Source organism: Pan troglodytes, chromosome 16 (assembly GCF_028858775.2).
Source record: "Pan troglodytes isolate AG18354 chromosome 16, NHGRI_mPanTro3-v2.0_pri, whole genome shotgun sequence".
In the NCBI taxonomy this organism is placed as follows: Eukaryota; Metazoa; Chordata; class Mammalia; order Primates; family Hominidae; genus Pan; species Pan troglodytes.
The window spans coordinates 30,393,710-30,412,155 of NC_072414.2; the positions used below are offsets into that span (position 1 = coordinate 30,393,710).

At 39.7% G+C, this 18,446-nt stretch overlaps 1 protein-coding gene and 1 pseudogene across 1 annotated transcript in view; one reads left to right on the forward strand and one right to left on the reverse strand.

Annotated features, from left to right (window-relative positions):
* The first annotated feature begins 10,509 nt into the window (after positions 1–10,509).
* The window catches only part of FAM98B (family with sequence similarity 98 member B), a 32,137-nt gene continuing 24,200 nt past the window's right edge, over positions 10,510–18,446 (forward strand). Inside the window, exon 1 of the mRNA XM_001138413.7 lies at positions 10,510–10,647. Within this exon, the coding sequence (XP_001138413.5) occupies positions 10,577–10,647 (71 nt within the window). The 5' untranslated portion in view covers positions 10,510–10,576. The remainder of the gene's footprint in view (positions 10,648–18,446) is intronic.
* LOC134808441 (carboxy-terminal domain RNA polymerase II polypeptide A small phosphatase 2-like) lies at positions 15,092–16,049 on the reverse strand (annotated as a pseudogene).

The window sequence follows — 18,446 nt, forward strand, 5'->3', positions numbered from 1 at the left end:
AGTATTGCATGATTTTACATTCCTACCAGTGGTATGTGAGAGTGTAGGTTGCTCCATGTCTTCCTCACACTTGGTATGGTCAGATTTTAAAATTTCAGCCATTGACCAGGTGTGGTGGCTCACACCTGTAATCCCAAGCACTCTGGGAGGCCAAGGCAGGCAGATCACTTGAGGTTAGGAGTTCGAAACCAGCCTGGCCAACATGGTGAAACCCCGTCTCTACTAAAATTGCAAAAATTAGCTGGGCATGCTGGTGCGTGCCTGTAATCCCAGCTGCCTGGGAGGCTGAGGTGGGAGAATCGCTTGAACCTGGGAGGCAGACGTTGCAGTGAGCCAGATGGCGCCACTGCACTCCAGCCTGTACAACAGAGTGAGACCCTGTCTCAAAAAAATAACAAAATACAAAACAAAACAAAACAAAAAATTCAGCCCCTATAAGTATATGGTGATATTTCATTGTGATTTAAGTTTGCATTTATGACAAATTGAACATAGTTGTATATACTTATCTTTCATCCACATATCTTCTTTGGTGAGGTATCTGTTCAAATCTTTTGCTCATTTTTTAAAGTTGGGTTGTTTGTTTTCTTATTTTTGAGTTTTAGGATTTATTTATGGATTCTTGATACAAGTCTTTTATCAGATATGAGTTGCAAATATTTTCTCAGGCTTGTGGCTTGCTTTTCATTCACTTAATGGTGTCTTTTGGAGAGCAAAAGTTTTTAATTTTCATCAAGTGTAATTTATCGATTTTTTATCTTACAGATTTTGTATTTGGTATCTTGTTTCAGAAATCTTTGCCTAACCCAAGACTAACAGATTTTCTCCTATGTTTTCTTCTAGAAGTTTTCTTTTTGTTAACCGTTATATTTAGTTTACTGACCCATTTTAAGTTAAATTTTGTATATGTCAAAGTTGTGTATGGCTTCTTACTTGGGAGAAAAACCTTTTAAGGGGGTATTTTGGTAGAGAAAATGCAATGTCTTCATCAACCGTTTGTTTTTCCTTCTAGGCACACAGCCTAGACTATTTCCCAGCATCTCTGCAGTTAGGTTAGGGTAGTATGACTTAGTTTTAATTTGTGCAAGGTGGACAGAATTAATATGCTTTCTTCTAGACCATACTATACAACTCTTTGTATAATCCTCCACATTCTTCATATCCGTTTTCTATGCTAACTTTGGTTTCCATGTGTCCAAAGTAGCTGAGTCACAAAAAAGATGTTAGGTTCCTAAACTACCACATGAAGGGCCATTGTTCTGATTATCTAATGCTGCACAATAAACCACACCAAAAGTTAGTGGCTCATACAACAGTCTTTTATTAGATCTTATGACTCTCTGAGTTGACTGGGCTCAGCTAGTGGCTCTTGCTTGAGATCTCTCTTGCAATTGAGGGCACTTGTTGGATAGTACAGATGGCTGCAGTCATCTGATGGCTCAACTGGGTGAGTGACCAAGAAGGTCCACTCACAAGGATAGCAGATAATGCTGGCTATGTGCTGGAAACCCAACTGGGATGTCAACTGGAGGGCTTACACTTGGCTTCTCCATGTGGCATGAAATTCTCTTAGTCTGGTGGTTGGGTTCCAAGAGGAAGAGCCCCATACATGTGCATTCCAAGAGTCAAGAACTGGAAGCAGTTAAGACTATGCCTGGAGTGGCATAACATCATTTCCTGGATATTTTATTGATCAAAGTAGTCACAGGCCCTTCCTTTATTCAATGGGAATATAAACTGTATATCTTGATGGGGGAGTAGTAAAGTCACATTGTAAAAGAACATAAGGTATTGATGGCATTGTCGCGATCATCTTTAAAAATACAATATGCCATACTCTCCCACCAAACACTTGACTGTACTATGGCATAGGTGAGGTAAAAACTTACATTATCCTAACCCCATGGGATTTGAAGGTTTGTTACAGCACTTAGTTTATCCTGACTACCATACATAATAGTGCATCCACTGAGAGAACCACCCTCTTGCCTCCTGGATTATCAGTAATGCCTCCTCTCGGCTTGGATAAGGAAACAGTACTTTATTTTCACGATGAGGATACCAACATTTTAAGCAGAATACTTAGTCCTAGGTGTAATGAGGTACCTGCTATATTCACTCACAACGACATTTGGTATACCAAGCTCCAGCTGCCAAGTTAAAGGTCTGGCTCAACTTCCACTGGGAAATAATCACCTTACAGGCAGTGTCATTTCACAAGCAGAACTTCCCACCTCCAGACTTCTGGTTGGTTCAAGTGGGAGATCCACCTCAAATCCTGAGTTCTATTTTGCACATTTCAGAATCTTATTTCAAATTCCAAGGTTTTTTCCACATAGACTTAACTCTATTTCAAGGATCGCATATATTCCAATGAATTTTATATATTGCATTTTTATAAGCATCCCTCAAGAATTTATTAGAATTCTTAATGGTAGCACAAGAAGTGCTATCTCTTTGTGTAGGGCCCACTTCAAATCATTTGCATAGTACCTATATATTGGTTAAGAGTTCAGTCTTGTACTTCTACCTTCCAAGAGTCTTGTTTCTGCTGTTTAGGGGCCCAAGGAACTGATACCGGTAAGAATGTATGGCCACAGATTGTTTTCTCCAGTTCGTATGATGTCTAGTAGGAACCCTCCTTGGACTTCCTACACATACATGATAGTCTGGGAGAACCCATCCATTCTCAACAACTAGTAAGGTAGATGTAGATTCCTTGGTTAAGGAGATAAGTTTGAACACAGACAGACCATTTTTCTGCATTGAAATCACTGAGACAGTTTCTTCAGGTTAATGCGTAAGAGTATACTTTTTCCCTTAGAGCTTCCACTCATTCTGTACTGGAATTCATAAACTCTTGGCCAGTCAGGTATGTTGGCTCACGCCTGTAATCTCAGCACTTTGGGAGGTGGAGGTGGGTGGATCACTCGTGGCCAGGAGTTCAAGACCAGCCTTGCTAACATAGCAAAACCTTGTCTCTACTAAATAAATGAGTAAAAATTACAAAAAAATACATAAACTCTTGGCCTTTTTGTGGTATCTTAGTACATTTTGTGCTGCTATAACAGAATAGTTAAAACTGGATAATTTGTAGAGAACAGAAATTTATTTCTTATAGTTCTGGAGTCTGGGAAGTCCAAAATCAAGGTGCCAGTGGGTTTAGTGTCTGTTGAGGGCCCAAGCCTCTGCCCTGAGTGCTGCACCCTCCAGAGGGGAAAAACACTGCTCCCCATGTGGCAGAAGAGTGGAAGAGCAAAGAAAGACAGAGCTCACTTTTCAAAGCCCACTTTTAAAGGTATTAAGCCCACCCATGAGGGCAAAGCCCTCACAGCCTAATCAACTCTCAAAGGGCTATCCTCTTAATACTATTACAATGGCAATTAAATTTCAACATGAGCTTTGGAGAGGACAAACATTCAAACCATAGCAGGTGGATACAAGAAGAGCCAACTTCAAAGACATGCAACCTATGCAGTTGCGCAGAACCCTGCTCTTAGCATAACTCCATGCTTGGTTTAATACTGTGCTGTTGCTGTCTTGAAATTCTTAATATTTTTTCATTTTGCAGTGGGTCCCATACATTATGCAGTTGGTACTGGGTACAAGGACCATTATTCCTCTAATCAAACAAATCAGTGTCTTCCTAATGATGCTCTGCACTATTACTAATGTCTTGAGGGTAAAATTCCTCCGAATGAAATCTGGGAATTGCCGTAGGAGTCAGTATCTCCTGAAAACAGGTGACACTAAAGGCCAGAAGGTTTAGAATATTCACAGAATTCATAACTAAGACCCCAAAAGCAAATGCAACATAAATAAATAAATAGTACCTAATTAAACTAAAAAGCTTCTGCCCAGCAAAAAAATAATCAGCAGAGTAAACAGACAACCCACAGAGTAGGAGAAAATATTTGCAAACTATACATCTGACAAAGGACTAGTATCCAGATTCTACAAAGAACTCAAACAAGAAAAAAAACAAATAATCCCATCAAAAAATGGGCAAAGGACATGAATAGACATTTCTCAAAAGAAGATATACAAACAGCCAACAAACATATGAAAAAATGCTCAACATCACTAATTATCAGAGAATGCAAATTAAAACCACAATGAGATACTATTTTATTCCTGCAAGAGTGGCCATAATTTAAAAGTCAAAAACCAATAAATGTTGGAGTAGATGTGGTGAAAAGGGAACACTTTTACACTGTTGATGGGAACATAAATTAGTACAGCCATTGTGGAAAACAGTATGGAGATTCCTTAAAGAACTAAAATGTGGAACTACCATTTGATCCAACAATCTCACTACTGGGTATCTACCCAAAGGAAAAGAAGTCATTATATCAAAAAGACACATTCACATGCAAGTTTATAGCAGTGCAATTTGCAATTTTAAAGATATAGAACCAACATAAGTGCCCATCAACCAATGAGTGGATAAAGAAAATATCCTATATATACACCATGAAATACTAATCAGCCATAAAAAGGAAAGAAATAATGTCTTTTGTAGCAACTTGGATGGAGCCGGAGGCCATTATTCTAAATGAAGTAACTCAGGAATGGAAAATCAAATATTGTATGTTCTCACTTTTAAGTGGGAGCTAAGCTATGAGGACACAAAGGCCTAAGAGTGATATAATGGACTTTGGGGACTCACAGTGGTGGGACTTTGGTGGTGGTGGGGGAAGCTATGTTTGGGAGGGTGGTGAGGCATAAAAGACTACATATTGGGTACAGTATACACTGCTTGGGTGACGTGTGCACTAAAATCTGAGAATTTACCACTAAAGAACTTATCCATGTAACCAAAAACCACTGATATTCTAAAAAAATTGAAATAAAAAACTAAATTAATTAACTAAAAAACAGTGTATAAGAGTTCCAGTGTTAACATTCTTGCCAATCTTTGATATTGTCAAGGTTTTGTTTGTTTGTTTGTTTGAGGGAGGATTTTAGCCCTTCTTTCAGTGTATGTAGTAATATGTCTTGATTATTTGGATTTGCACTTCTCTAATGCCAATGAGATTGAGCACTGTCTCGTATAGGTTTTGGTGGTTTGAATATTCTCTTCTGTGAAATGTTTATTCAACTCTTTTTTTCACTTTTCTTCTCCCAACTTTGAGTTAGTTGTGAATTGTCTTTGTCTAATTGATTTGAAGGATTTCTTTACATAATCTGAATAGGAGTCCCTTGTCAAATACATGTATCACAAATATTTTCTCTCATTTGTGTAGCTTGCATTCTGGCTTTTTAAATGGAATCTTTTTCATGATCTTAATTTAATAAAGACCAAGTTGCCAACATAATATAGAATATCATCATGTTCTGTAAAATATGCAAAGATTTCTTTTCTTTTTTTTCTTTTTTTCTTTTGAGAGGGAGTCTCGCTCTCTCGCCAGGCTGGAGTGCAGTGGCACAACCTCAGCTCTCTGCAACCTCCTCCTCAGGGTTCGGTTCAAGCAATTCTCCTGCCTCAGCCTCCTGAGTAGCTGGGACTACAGGTGTGCGCCACCACACATGGCTAATTTTTGTATTTTTAGTAGAGACGGGATTTCACCATGTTGGCCAGGATGGTCTCGATCTCCTGACCTCATGATCTGCCCTCCTCGGCCTCCCAAAGTGCTGGGATTATAGGCGTGAGCCACCATGCCCGGCCACAAAGATTTCTGAAATAGGACACAGAAGCCCTAACCAGTATATTTAGAGATCTTTGCTTATCTGAAGTTCATGAAGACAGTTTATGTTATCTCCTAAAAACTTTATTGTTTTCTCTTTTAATTTACATCTACCATTATCAGGAGTTAATTTTTGTGTATAGCATGAGGTTGAAGTGAAGATCTGGATATCCCATTGCCAGCACTGTATGTTGAAAAGGCCTGAACTGCAATGGCAACTTGATCATTACTTACGTGACTTTGAAAGTGCAGCTCTATATTCATGAGGGAAATTAGTCTACAGATTCCCTTTTTAGTAATGTCCTTATTGGTGTTTGCTTTAAGATTAGGTTGTCTTCACAGAAAACGTTGAAAATGCTCCATGTTTTCCTGGTCTCTTGGAAAGTTTGTGTAAGAATGGTGCTACTTACGTGGAGGAATTCATCAGGAAAGCAATCTAGGCTTGGAGTTTTCTTTGTGGATGAATTCTAATTAGTGATTAAGTTTCTTTAATAGATACTGAACGATTCATATTTTAATTTTTTCTGATATTTGTTAGATTGCATTTTGCAAGGAATTTATCAACTTCCTTTAAATTTTTAAATTTATTGGCATAAAGTTGTTCATAACATTCTCTTTTAACTATTTAATGTCTGATAAATAGTACTGATATTTTTCATTTCTTATATTGGTTGTTTGTTCTTTTCCCCCACCTTGATCAGCCTTGCTAAAGATCTGTCAATTTTATTAGTCTTTGCAGACTCAGATTTTGGCTTAATTTTCTCTATTGCATTTTCTTCCTATTTCGTTGGTGTCTACTCTTTATTGTTTTTATTTCTCTGCTTCTTTGGATTTCATTTGTTTTTCAGCCTCTTAAGATTGATACTTAAGTAATTTTTAATCTTTTTTCATTTCTAATATTCACACCTAATGCTATATATTTTCCTCTAAGAATGAATCCACATATGTTGAATACTGCATGTGTTGATATGTTGTGTTTTTATTATCACTTAGTTCAAAACTCTCTAATATCCATTATAATTTCTAGTTTGAAGCCTGGTTATTTAGAAGCGTATTGCTTAAATTCCAATCAATTAGTTAAGGGATTTTTTAGTTTTCTTTTAAAATTCTTAATTCCTTATTTTTTTGTTACAATCTCATACTCGGGAATTAATTCCTATTTTAAATCCACTTTAGTCAGAGAACATGCTCTTTATGATTTCAATTTTGAATTTGGTGAGACTTACTTTAGGATCCACTATAGGGTTAAGTTTTATAAATTACATGTGCACTTGAAAAATGCATATTCTGAAGTTTTGGGAGGGGTAGAGATTTATCTATATCAATTAGGTCAAATTTATAAATTATGTTTTCCAAGTCTTACTGACTTGGAATATTTTATGCCTACTGATTTTTTTTGACTGCTTGTTATATTAGTTAATGTGATTGTGACTTTGTCTATTTCTCCTTTAAGTTGTTGGCTTTTAAATTTATATACTCTGAGGCTGGTTATTAAGCAAATAAACATTTAGAATTCTTACGGTTTTCTGCGTCGTGACCCTTTTATCATTATGAAATGTCCCTATTTATCTCTCTGTAATATTATAATGCTTCTGTGTTAATAGCTATTTTTTCTAATCTTAATATTGCTACCCAGCTATGTTTTGGTTTGATATTTTATCTTCCATTTTTGCCTTCTTTTAGATTTAACAAGTATTTTTCATTATTCCATTTCTCCCTTTTCTTAGTTGTTAGTTATATACTATTTCATAATTCTGTTAGTGATTACCTAAATGATGGCAATATGCAATCTTGATTTGCTACCATAAATTCATTATTTTACCACTGCCTGGATAATGGAAGAACATTATTGTTTTTAAACTCTTTGTCAGCACCTCACCCCCTGAATTCTCTCTATATTTTACATTTCAGAAGTCATTACTATTACTGTTTTGAATAGTCAATATTTATCTAGTTTCACTTACATATTTACCATTTCCAGTGATACTCTTCATTATTTTTTGCACCATTGGGATTTCATCTGGCATCATTTTTTTAACCCGAAGAACCCTCTTTAATATTTCTTTTGACATGGGTCTGCTGGAAACAATTTACATGAGTTTTGTTTATCTGAAAACATCTTTATTTTGCCTTCATTTCTTAAGGATATTTCCACTGTGTAAAATTCTGGACTTGTCATTATTTAAAGCATATGAAAGATGTTGTTTCATGATTTTCTTGCTTCCATTGTTTCTTTTGAGAAGTCAGCTTATATTATTGTTAAAGTTTGATTTTTTTCTCCAGCTGCTTTTAAGCTTTTCCTTCTATCTTTTGTTTTCAGCATTTTTACTAAAATTTTCCTAAATTGTGAATTTCTTTGTATACGTCCTGGTTGACATTAACAGTGCTCTTGGATCAGTGTTTTGTCAGGAAATTTTTAGCAGAGTCTCTTCTTGCTTCTGTCTCATTTTCTCAAGGGTCTTGTTGGAGTCCAATTATTCCATTTACTATGTTAGACCTTTTCAGTTTTTTCAAATATCTGTCATGCTTTTTTTTTTCTTTTGAGACAGGGTCTCACTCTGTTGCCCAGGCTGGAGTGCAGTGGCTTGATTACAGCTCACGGCAGCCTCGGCCTCCTGGGCTCAAGCAATCCTGATCCTCCTGCCCTAGCTTCCTCAATAGCTAGGACTACAAGTGCATACCACCATACCTGACTAATTTTTAAATTTGTTGTAGAGATATGGTCTCACTTTGCTGCCCAGGCTGGTCTCAAACTCCTGGACTCAAGTGATCCTCCCACCTCAGCCTCCCAAAGTGCTGGGATTACAGATGAGAGCCACCATGCTAGGCCAGTCATGCTTTTTTGTTTGTTTTTAGTTCTTTTTCTGTGCATAACTTTTGTTATTCATTTATTTAGATTTTTTAGGAAAACCAGCAGCAGAACACTTAAGATCAACAATAATAAAGAACAGTTACCTCATTTCTATTTGATTTTTACAGAGACTTTTTGCCAAGATTACTAAGACTAGTACCTTCTATGACACCCCAACTCTGACAAGAGGCAGTAACCACTAATACACATTCTCCTCTCCCTTATTTGGAGATGAATTCAGATACATTAAACTGCAAGTAATTTTACGCTTAAGCCTTGTACAACACTAAAATATACAGTAATAATAGTCATTATACAAATGTATGGTTGAGTTTATGATATGGTTAGGATCTGTGTCTGTGCCCAAATCTCATGTTAAATTATAATCCCCAATGTTGGAGGAGGGACCTGGTGGGAGGTGATTGGATCATGAGGGCAGAGTTCTCTTGAATGGTTTGACACCATTCCTGCCTTGGCACTGTATAGTGAGTGAGTTATCATGAGATCTGGTTTTTTAAAAGTGTGTGGCAGATCACGAGGTCAGGAGTTCGAGACCAGCCTGACCAACCTGGTGAAACCCCGTCTCTACTAAAAATACAAAAATTAGCCGGGCGTGGTGGTGGGCGCCTGTAATCCCAGCTACTCGGGAGGCTGAGGCAGGAGAATCGCGTGAACCCGGGAGGCGGAGTTTGCAGTGAGCTGAGATCATGCCACTGCACTCTAGCCTGGGCGACAGTGCGAGACTGAAAAAAAAAAAAAAAAAAGTATGTGGCACCTCCCTGCACCCTCTCTCTTCCTCTTACTCCGGCCACGTGATAGCTGCACTCCCCCTTCCCCTTCTGCCACAACTGTCCATTTCCTGAGGCCTCCCCAGGAGTGGAGCAGATGCCAGCATCATGCTTCGTGTACAGCCTGTGGAACCATGAGCCAATTAAACCCCTTTTCTTTATAAATTACCCAGTCTCAGGTATATCTTTATAGCAACATGAGAGTGGACTACTACAGCTTACCTTTGAGTGTTTTACACATTTATGGGTATGCTTTTTGTTTGTAACCATAATTAGGAAGGTGAGAGCATTACTGGTCTTTATTGGACTGGGGCTACGAATGCTATGTAGTCTGCAATGGAAGGGACAGGTCCATACAAGGGATCAATAGTTATACTTCATGCAGGATTTCCAACAGTTCTGCTGGAGTATTCATGTAGGTGACATGCCTGCTAATAATGATCTAACCTTATACTCTTAGTACCTTTTACATATGAACCCTAAAATACATTTTTTAAATCCTTTAGATAAGAGATTGAATTCTTCATGGATAGTACACAGAGGGTATATTATGTTTTGTTTGTTTGCAACTTTACAGAGAATTCGCCACAATTTTGGAAAACCACATCAACTACCTTACTTTGCTGGCGGTATGTTTGTTGCTTATACAACTGATGCTTTGTCAGCAATGAAGCACATCATCTGAATATGCATTTGAGGGGATTCTACATAGATAGATGCAAGCATCTGATCACTTCATTGGTCTTCCGCATTTCATAAGGAGAAAAATATTACCTTGTTATAAATTACTTCATTTTTTCCTTCAAGTTGAAGCATCGTCGTGTATATTGATTTAAAAATTATATGTGTAGGCATGTGATATTAGTTACTAATTTTAGCTGAAGATAATTATAATTTCATTTCAGATTTCTGTTATTAAAAAGAAGGTCTGGAATCGGATAGGTTGAGATCAACCCGATACCACGATATTTGCTAAAATTTATTTGAACACACAGAAAAGTCCCAACACAGAGACCTCTTTATTACTATTATTTATTATTTCTACTATTCTTTTAAAAAATTATTATCGTTACACGCAGCGGTTTTAGGCACTATCAAGTGTTTATTGCCTCGGGGCTGGGAACCTTTGCGCCCTTCTTCAGCTGTGCTCTGAGGCAGTTACCGGCCAGACCCGGACCGGAACCTTGGCGCGGTGACGCTAGTTTCCGGCGGGCTACTTAGAGCGCCGAACAGCTCTGGGCCAAAGGACCATGAGAGGGCCGGAGCCGGGTCCCGAACCGACGATGGAGGGAGACGTGCTGGACACACTGGAGGCGCTGGGGTGAGTGCTTTCGGAGACGCCTTTTCCCTGAAAACGCAACCTCTCCTTGGCCTGGCTGCTTAGCCTACTTCCCTTGGGCCTCTGTGGGCCTGGGCGGCCATGTGTAGGCCTCCTTCCCTGCCTCGATCCCTCCGGCGCCGACGGAGTTAAGCGGGAGGCGGGAGAGAAATCTATCTGGGGGGTGGAGCAGGGCCGGAGAGCTGGGGTTCGTGGCCCCCTCTTCCAAACTTCTTGCCTCGAAACTCTATTGCAGGAATCCGCCGGGTGGCGCGGAGCGGCCCTTGTAGCCCCGGTTTTCTGGGCGAGCTCGCGCCCGCGGGTGATATTTGTGTTGACGTAGTTGTGGCGCCCGGAGGGAGGTGCTGGAACCTGAGCTGCTGTTGAGGACTGTTGTCTCCTACAATGTACAACTTGTGGCTTACTTGGGGCTCTGGAGCGAATGGCTTTTACTTTGACCGGAGAAAGTGTTGTAGTTCATTGCGAGTTCGTTCTTTCAACCATTTCGTCCGTTCGTCAACGTGTATATTAGCTTGTATATTAATTTACACATATTTACGTTTGTAAATTTCCCCTAGGCAAGGGAAAAGGATAGTTTTTCAGATTACTCTTGGCTTACATAGTCGCGCAGGCTGCAAGTCTGCTGCTGGCTGGTATTTACAGTGCAGAATGGTAAGTGCTGTGAGAACTCAGGGTGGAGGTGGGAGTAATGTTAATACTTAACAAGTGTGGTGGTTCGTAATCTCCCCCTCAACCTCATCCTGTTTTTTTCCACAGAGCTCTTGTCCCCATCCCAAATTATCATGTCCTGCCCATTCATTTGTCTCTTGAACTCTGCTTCTCCCTCGTTTTATTCCTCCTCCTCCCCAAGTCAGCTCCTGGAAAACTGATGCTTTGCATATTTTATTCACTGATGTTTTCCCAGCAACACACTAGAACGGAGTCTTTTACAGTAAATAGTGGTTGAATGAATGAGTAAATGAATGAAGAAAAGCTTAGAGAAGAGTCCACAGCAGTAAGCATAGGACCAGATAGTTGAGTCATACAGTGCACATTAAATAAAGAGCTTGGAGCCATCTGCACATTTGTTTGCCCTGCTACGTGCTGCTGTTTCTTGATAGGGGAAGCTGTGCCTTTGCAGCGTTATTATGAAGCTTGAACCAATCCCACACCCCACTTTATCTTCTCTAAAACTGCATTTGCCCCTCTATCAATTGTTTCTTTAGTTGAACCCTGATAATACCTACTTTGCAGTGACCCAGGGTTACGGAGTCTTGCACTTAGTAGATCGTGAATACATATTTGTCAAACGAAAGAACAGTGCCATTGATTATTTAGGGGGCATTTTTACTTCTGTGAAGTCCCTTGGAAGTTCTCACTTAACTTGGTTAAGAAGGAACCAAAACAAGAACTGAAAATACTTAGTAGAATTATTTAGGCTCCAAACAGTTTGAGCTCCCAAGTACTTCAGGTAAGAATATTGGGAACTCATAAATGGTTTATGAAAAAGGAAAAGGCAGTGCTTTTCTTCTTTCTTCATTTCTTGAACTTATTGTTCATATATAAGTGTTTTAGAAAATTCATTGCTATAATCTTGATTTTTATCAAGGAAAATTAGTCAGATTATTCAACATGGAAAGTAAAACAGTTTACACACTCCAAAATTAGTTTTTCCTGGAATAACTATGAGGGCAACATTTTGAAGTTTGAATTCTCCTATGATAATACGATGTGAAAAAAGTAGTTATTTACAATATGTGTTGTAATGGAACACTGTGTTTTCAAATATCCATGTAGATAGTGAATAATGCATTTTCTATTGTAAGGTATTGAGGATATCAGCAAAGGTACTTCAGTTTGTCATGTAAAATAAATTAATGGGAGGCATTTGAAGGGAAAAATCTATGTGAAAGGACAATTTAGTGATACAGGTGAAAACAGGATAGGCTAGGAGTCAGTCAGTTTTCTCATCTGTGAAAAGAGAGGGCTGGAGCAGATGATTTTAGAAGTCTCTTTCAGTTCTGATAGTCTCTGATTTTGTGGAATAGTAGATCTCAACACTGGAAGTACATCAGAGTCGTGTGGAACTTGTGAAAAACTGTTCCAGTCTAGTATATACCATAGACTGACCGAATCATAATCTTCAGAGGTACAGTACAGACCTGCATATTTTTAAAAAGATTCACAGACTCAGTTGAGAAACACTACTATGGAGAGAAGTTTCCTTTAAATATTTATTTATTGAACACACTATATATTGGACCTCTTTCTGAGGAGTCAGTGGTGAGCAATAGACTTGGTTCCTACCCCTGTGGAGTTTATAATCTAGTGGAGAAACAGACATGATCACAAAAATAATTATAAACTATAATAAATGTGTCAAAGGAAAAGAACAGGGTGATGTAACAGGAGGAGCTAAGAAGTCTTAGGGGTTAGTGATAGATTCCTGAGGAAGTGACATTTGAGTTGAAATAAGAAGGGTGAATAGAAATTAAGTAGTTAAGGTTGGATGGATGAAAAAGGGGGACAAAGATATCCTTACAGTGAGAAGAAAATGTGAAGACTTTGAAATGCGAAGGAGCTTGCTGTATTAGAAGAACTGGAAGGAGGCTAATGTGGTTGGAAGGCAGAGTGTGAGGGGCAGAGTGGTGGGAAATTGGATTCAAGAGTTAGGTGAAAATCAGGGCATGCAGCCCCTTTTAGTCTGTGTTGTGGATTTTATTCTTGATCATAACAGCAATGGGATGTGATTGAATAATTTTAAATAAAAAGGGAGTGGTTAGATGTCTAGTTTGAAAGTTACATTTGTCAGCAAGGTGGAAAATGGATTGGAGAATTTAGTTAATAGTCTGTGAAAGAAATGATGGTTGCTTAGTGGCAGTGGATATGGGAAGAACTACATTACTGAACTTAGTGATTGATTGGATATTAAAATTCAAGGATTCATTTCTCTTTATTTTAAAAATTTTTTTAGATACAGGGTCTTGTTATGATACCCGGGCTAGTCTTGAACTTCTGGCCTCAAATGATCTCCTGCCTTGGCTTCTCAAAGTGTTGGGATTACAGGTGTGAGCCACCACGCCCCAACAGATTAATTTCTTCAGTTGGTATTTATTGAGCACCAAAATGAAATGATACACCTTAGAATCTAAATTGGATACAGAAGAATGTGAAGATAGGAGAGAGTTGGTAAATATGGAGAATGCAGAGGGATCAATGAATGGAGGTAATGATGATATCAAAGAATAGTTTTAGGTGAGTGGTCGAAGAAGCAAGTGGAAGGATAAATAAGAGGTTGTGGTCAGGGAGCCACATGTTTGGATAAGTGATTTTGGAGGTGCAGTGGTTGCAAGTAATGGCAAGGGTGCAAGGGGGGCTGAGTGACATGTGCAGGTTGGAATTGAGAGCTCAGGGTGTGAGATAGGGTATACATACAGACATTAAAGAAACTCAGTGTAATGGCAAGAATAGAGGTGGAGAGGAAAACTGAGCAAAGGGGATGTTGGGGAGTGTCCAAGAGGTAATAGATGAAAACCACAAGTGAATGGGTGGCAAATCTGAGTGGCCTGTGCCTCAAGGAAACAGGAGATATTTATAAGATAATGGGAGAGCAGTGATAATGATGCTATTTTGGTAAGAAAGGAGGCCAAAACCCCTACTATCTGACCTTAAGGCATTTGTGAAAATAAAAATAATTAAAGCTAGAGATGGTAGGAATAACAATCTTACTTTTTTTTTTTTTTTTAGAAAGAGAATTTTCAGAGTCAAAAGAACAGAAATCAGTAATCTGTTCTCTTCCAGGGTGGGGAGAAAACCTCCTTCCCCATAGGTTCGAGACTATGGCTAGATGGTGAAGAAGGGAGCTCAGTACCCAACCTTGGGGAGACACAGAAAGGGCCCATGCCAGGCACTTAGCTAGAGGCAAGCGTAGCTTTTGGGCCACAAGACCTGATGGCCACTGGGGTACTGGCCTGGAAACAAGTCCTTATCTTCCCAGAAATGTCTTATTTTTGTCTGCAGCAGCTGGCTGGAGAAAGATTTTGGAAAGGTGTGTACCTGGAGCACCCAAAGGCATACCCTTCCTTTTTCCTTGGCATAGGCTTTATAACACTGAGGAAAGGCCATGGTTTGGCAATGGAGTCTTCAATAGTCTTCATCCCTGTAGAGTTCAGTGGCTTTTAGGGTGACAGGAGAGGAGACGACTTGAAAGACCAAGAGTCTTTCAGCTTCTCCCCCACTGAAACACTATATGCTGGGGCCACAGTTCATGGCAGAACACACACTCACACACACATCTCGGGAACCCAACAACTCGGGAGCAGGTAGCTCTGGGGATTGTTGGTCTGGCATTTGCCTACTTGGCATCTAAGCTGTCCTAAAGCTCTTTACAATCACTTCTCACTATTTCCAGGCCCATGTGGTGAGGCCCTCCAGCTTTCACTCTGTCCGTCAGGTGATCCTAAAGGCACAGCATAGGAAAGACCCTTACTGGGATGACCACTGCTTGGAAGCAGGGAAGGCTAAGAGGCCTGCCGCTACCCAAGGCTGGTATAGACGTCCTCTGCTCTGCTTCTCAAAGACCGGGATCAGGTTCAGCAACTCAGTATCTGCCATGTCATCAAACCAGGACTGCATAGGCACTGCATTCTCTGGGTGGAAGATGTAAGAAGCAGACAAGTTGTCCAGGATGAGGGTTTTCCTCAGGTTCCTCCCCAGGCGGCTGAGGTTCCTGACTTAGCAGCCCTGGTGGAACCACAGGACTCATGGAATAGGTGAGCCCGGAACACCCCACACCGGCCAGCAGATCCGTCACAGGGTTGGCATACTTGGCCAGGTTGGCAGTGAAGGGAACACATTCAAAGAGTTCTCTCATTCGTCTCTTTCCACGTGAGCCCTTTTGAGCACATACACCTGCTTGAGTGGTCTCCTCAATCTCTGTAGGCACTGTGAAGCTAGCATTGTTGCTGGGCTTAAAGATGCACAAGGGCTTCATCCAGGTCAGTGACCACACAGATCCTCCTTTGATCTTCCTCTGTCACCTTGGAGCAGACACGTCCCTGGGATCCGATAAAACTGGTATTGGAGACACTGGAGCAGATCCGACTTAGCAGTGGTGTTGGCTTCCTCCTTATATGGATGAGCTCAGTGGAAGAGCTTGACTGGCCATGCTGGGTGCGAAAATAGCAGACAAGGGCCTTGAAGATGTTATATCCACGAGGCTTCTTAAGGAGGGCTTGGAGACCAGGCCTTGCTTGGTGAGCACCAGGGCGTCTTCCCCTGTGCCTGGGTGATGATGGAACTGTGCTCCATCTAATTCCACAGGTGCGGGCTGGTTGGGTGGAAGAACCAGTGAGCCCATGGTCTGGGCTGGGCTGGGGGGCCTGGGTTTGGGCTTGCTGCAACTCCTGAGACTCCCGACTCCCACAGCTGTTTACATACCCCCTCTCCTTTCCTCCCTGGGCTGCGAAGCGAGGTGGCCTGTACCAAGGGTGGGTGCCCGGAGATGGGCTCCCTTGGGTACCCTGGCTCCAGTCTCCTAGCAGCAGCTCTGGGCTTCTCAGTTTGGGTCCAAAATAGAGAATCCAGAGTGAAAACAAGAGAGGAATAATCTTTCTGAGAAGAAATGGACAGTATAGCAAAATATCCACTGTGTTGTGGATGAAAGATAGTGGACATTTTTAGGAAGCAGAGAGAGGTAGAGAGTTGGATGAGGGGCAAAGACAATAGGTTGGGTAAATGATGGGAAAAGAAAGGGTCTTCTGTTTTATCTCTTGGCTGATGAAAATAGAAAGTAAATTAGGCCCTGGTTGTATTGTTGAGGAGAGTTGCCAGCAGCCCTAATGGACTGAAGATTTGGATCACCCAGCTTGAAGTAGTGTCAGACCAGCAACTATGCTTCCAGGGTATGAGGCTTTGGGGGAGGGCCTAGGCCTAGGGGAGATGTTCCCAGTGTTTGGAATAACAGTAGCACTTTGATGATTAACTAAGAATATATAGAACAAACTAGGAGCATGGTTATTCTCTGTAAACGCAGAATGGCATTGGAAATCAAAGCAAGTATGAAATAAATGTGGTAAACACTAAACAGTTGCTAAATGTAGCATAAATAGACTCTTAAATGCCTGCTGTAATTTCTCATGTACTGCAAGAGGAGAAGGAGTGATGATAAATATTGAGAGTTTTTTTTTTTTAATGAAAGTAAAAAAATAAGTACTATGCTGCTTAAGAGAGGTCTGTGGACTAGCAGCGTCATCATCACCTGGGGAGTAGAAATGCAGAATCCCAGACATCATTCCAGCTCTACTGAATTAGAATCTTTATTTTAACAAGACCCTCAGGAGATTCATATGCACATAAAAGTTTAAGAAGCACTGTTCTAGCCAGAAAAGTGCTTTCATATTCTTATTCGGTTATCTAGCAGAATATACTTAGACACTTCTATTGCCTAAGACAATTAGATACATTTCTGGATGGTGACAGAACAATACGGGCTAAGAGTGTGGGGCTATGGAGGTAGGTTGTGTGGCTCAGTTCCGGGACAGTTGTTAGCTATGATTATGGCCATCCCGGATGAATTATTTACCTTTATCTTCCTGAGCTTCCTCATCTGTAAAATGAAGCTAATAATAGTATCTACCTTATAGGGTATTGTGGCAACTAAATGAGACAATTTATATAAATTGTTTAGCACTGACCCAACATACAGTTAGCACTTTCTAAATGTTAGCCACTATTGTGATTTTGATTGTTAATAGATGTTCAGGTATGTTAAATGCATTTATTTGTTCCTCTTTTTATTTTTACTTCATCTGATGAGCTAAGGCATTAAAGATTGGATTTTTTTTTTCCAAATTCAGAATTTTTTGTGATTTGATCAGTTCTTGTTGGTTTTTATTATTGACATTTCAGTTAAAAAAAACTTACATCAATATGAATTAAATTTCTTCAAGAGTTTATGAGTATTGCTTTATTGCAGAAATGAAAGCAAATAAGAGGATATAAGATGTTTACTATGAAATCTCATTGAGAGGCATTGTAAGACATAGAGGAAGGCTGAGTCATAGAAGAACCAGCCTTGAGCTGGGGGGTGCAGAAATAATATTCTAGTCTCAGCTCTGCCTTTACTTGGCTGTATCAACTGGACCAGATTATTTCCTTAGTTTCCTTATAGTTGTAGACAGAGGTCTAACAAGACCTATGTTAATGATGGAGCATTTGGGTTAAACGTGGATTTAAATCCTAGTGCCATTTTCTGATTCTACAGAATTAGGATAATGCTAACTTAAAGCATTGCTGTAAAGATTAAATGAAATATATATATATATATATATGCCTAGCACTGTGCCTGGCCTGCTACATAAAGGCAGGTTTCCTAATGTCATGAAGTCTTAGTTTCTTTACCTACAAAATGAGGATTTGAAAATACCTGTACTTACCCTTCATCTGATATAACCAGAGAATTCAAAGAAAAAGAATTGCAAGTGGCCTTTAAACATATGCAAAGATGCCCTACGTCTTGCTCGTAAGAGAAATGTAGATAAAACTATACTGAGTTACCAGATGGTCAAAAATCCAAAAGTTTGACAACTTTGATGAATTATGAGGGAATGGGTACTCGGATACCTTGATGGTACAACCCCTCTACAGGAGAATTTAATAGTATCTAGCAAAGTTATGTATCTATTTACCCTTTGACCCAACAGTCTCACCTCTAGGAATCTATCCTAGATAAAAACTGACAAAAATTTGCCAAACTATATTAACAAAACACTGGAAACAATCCAAGTGTCCTTTAGTAGATG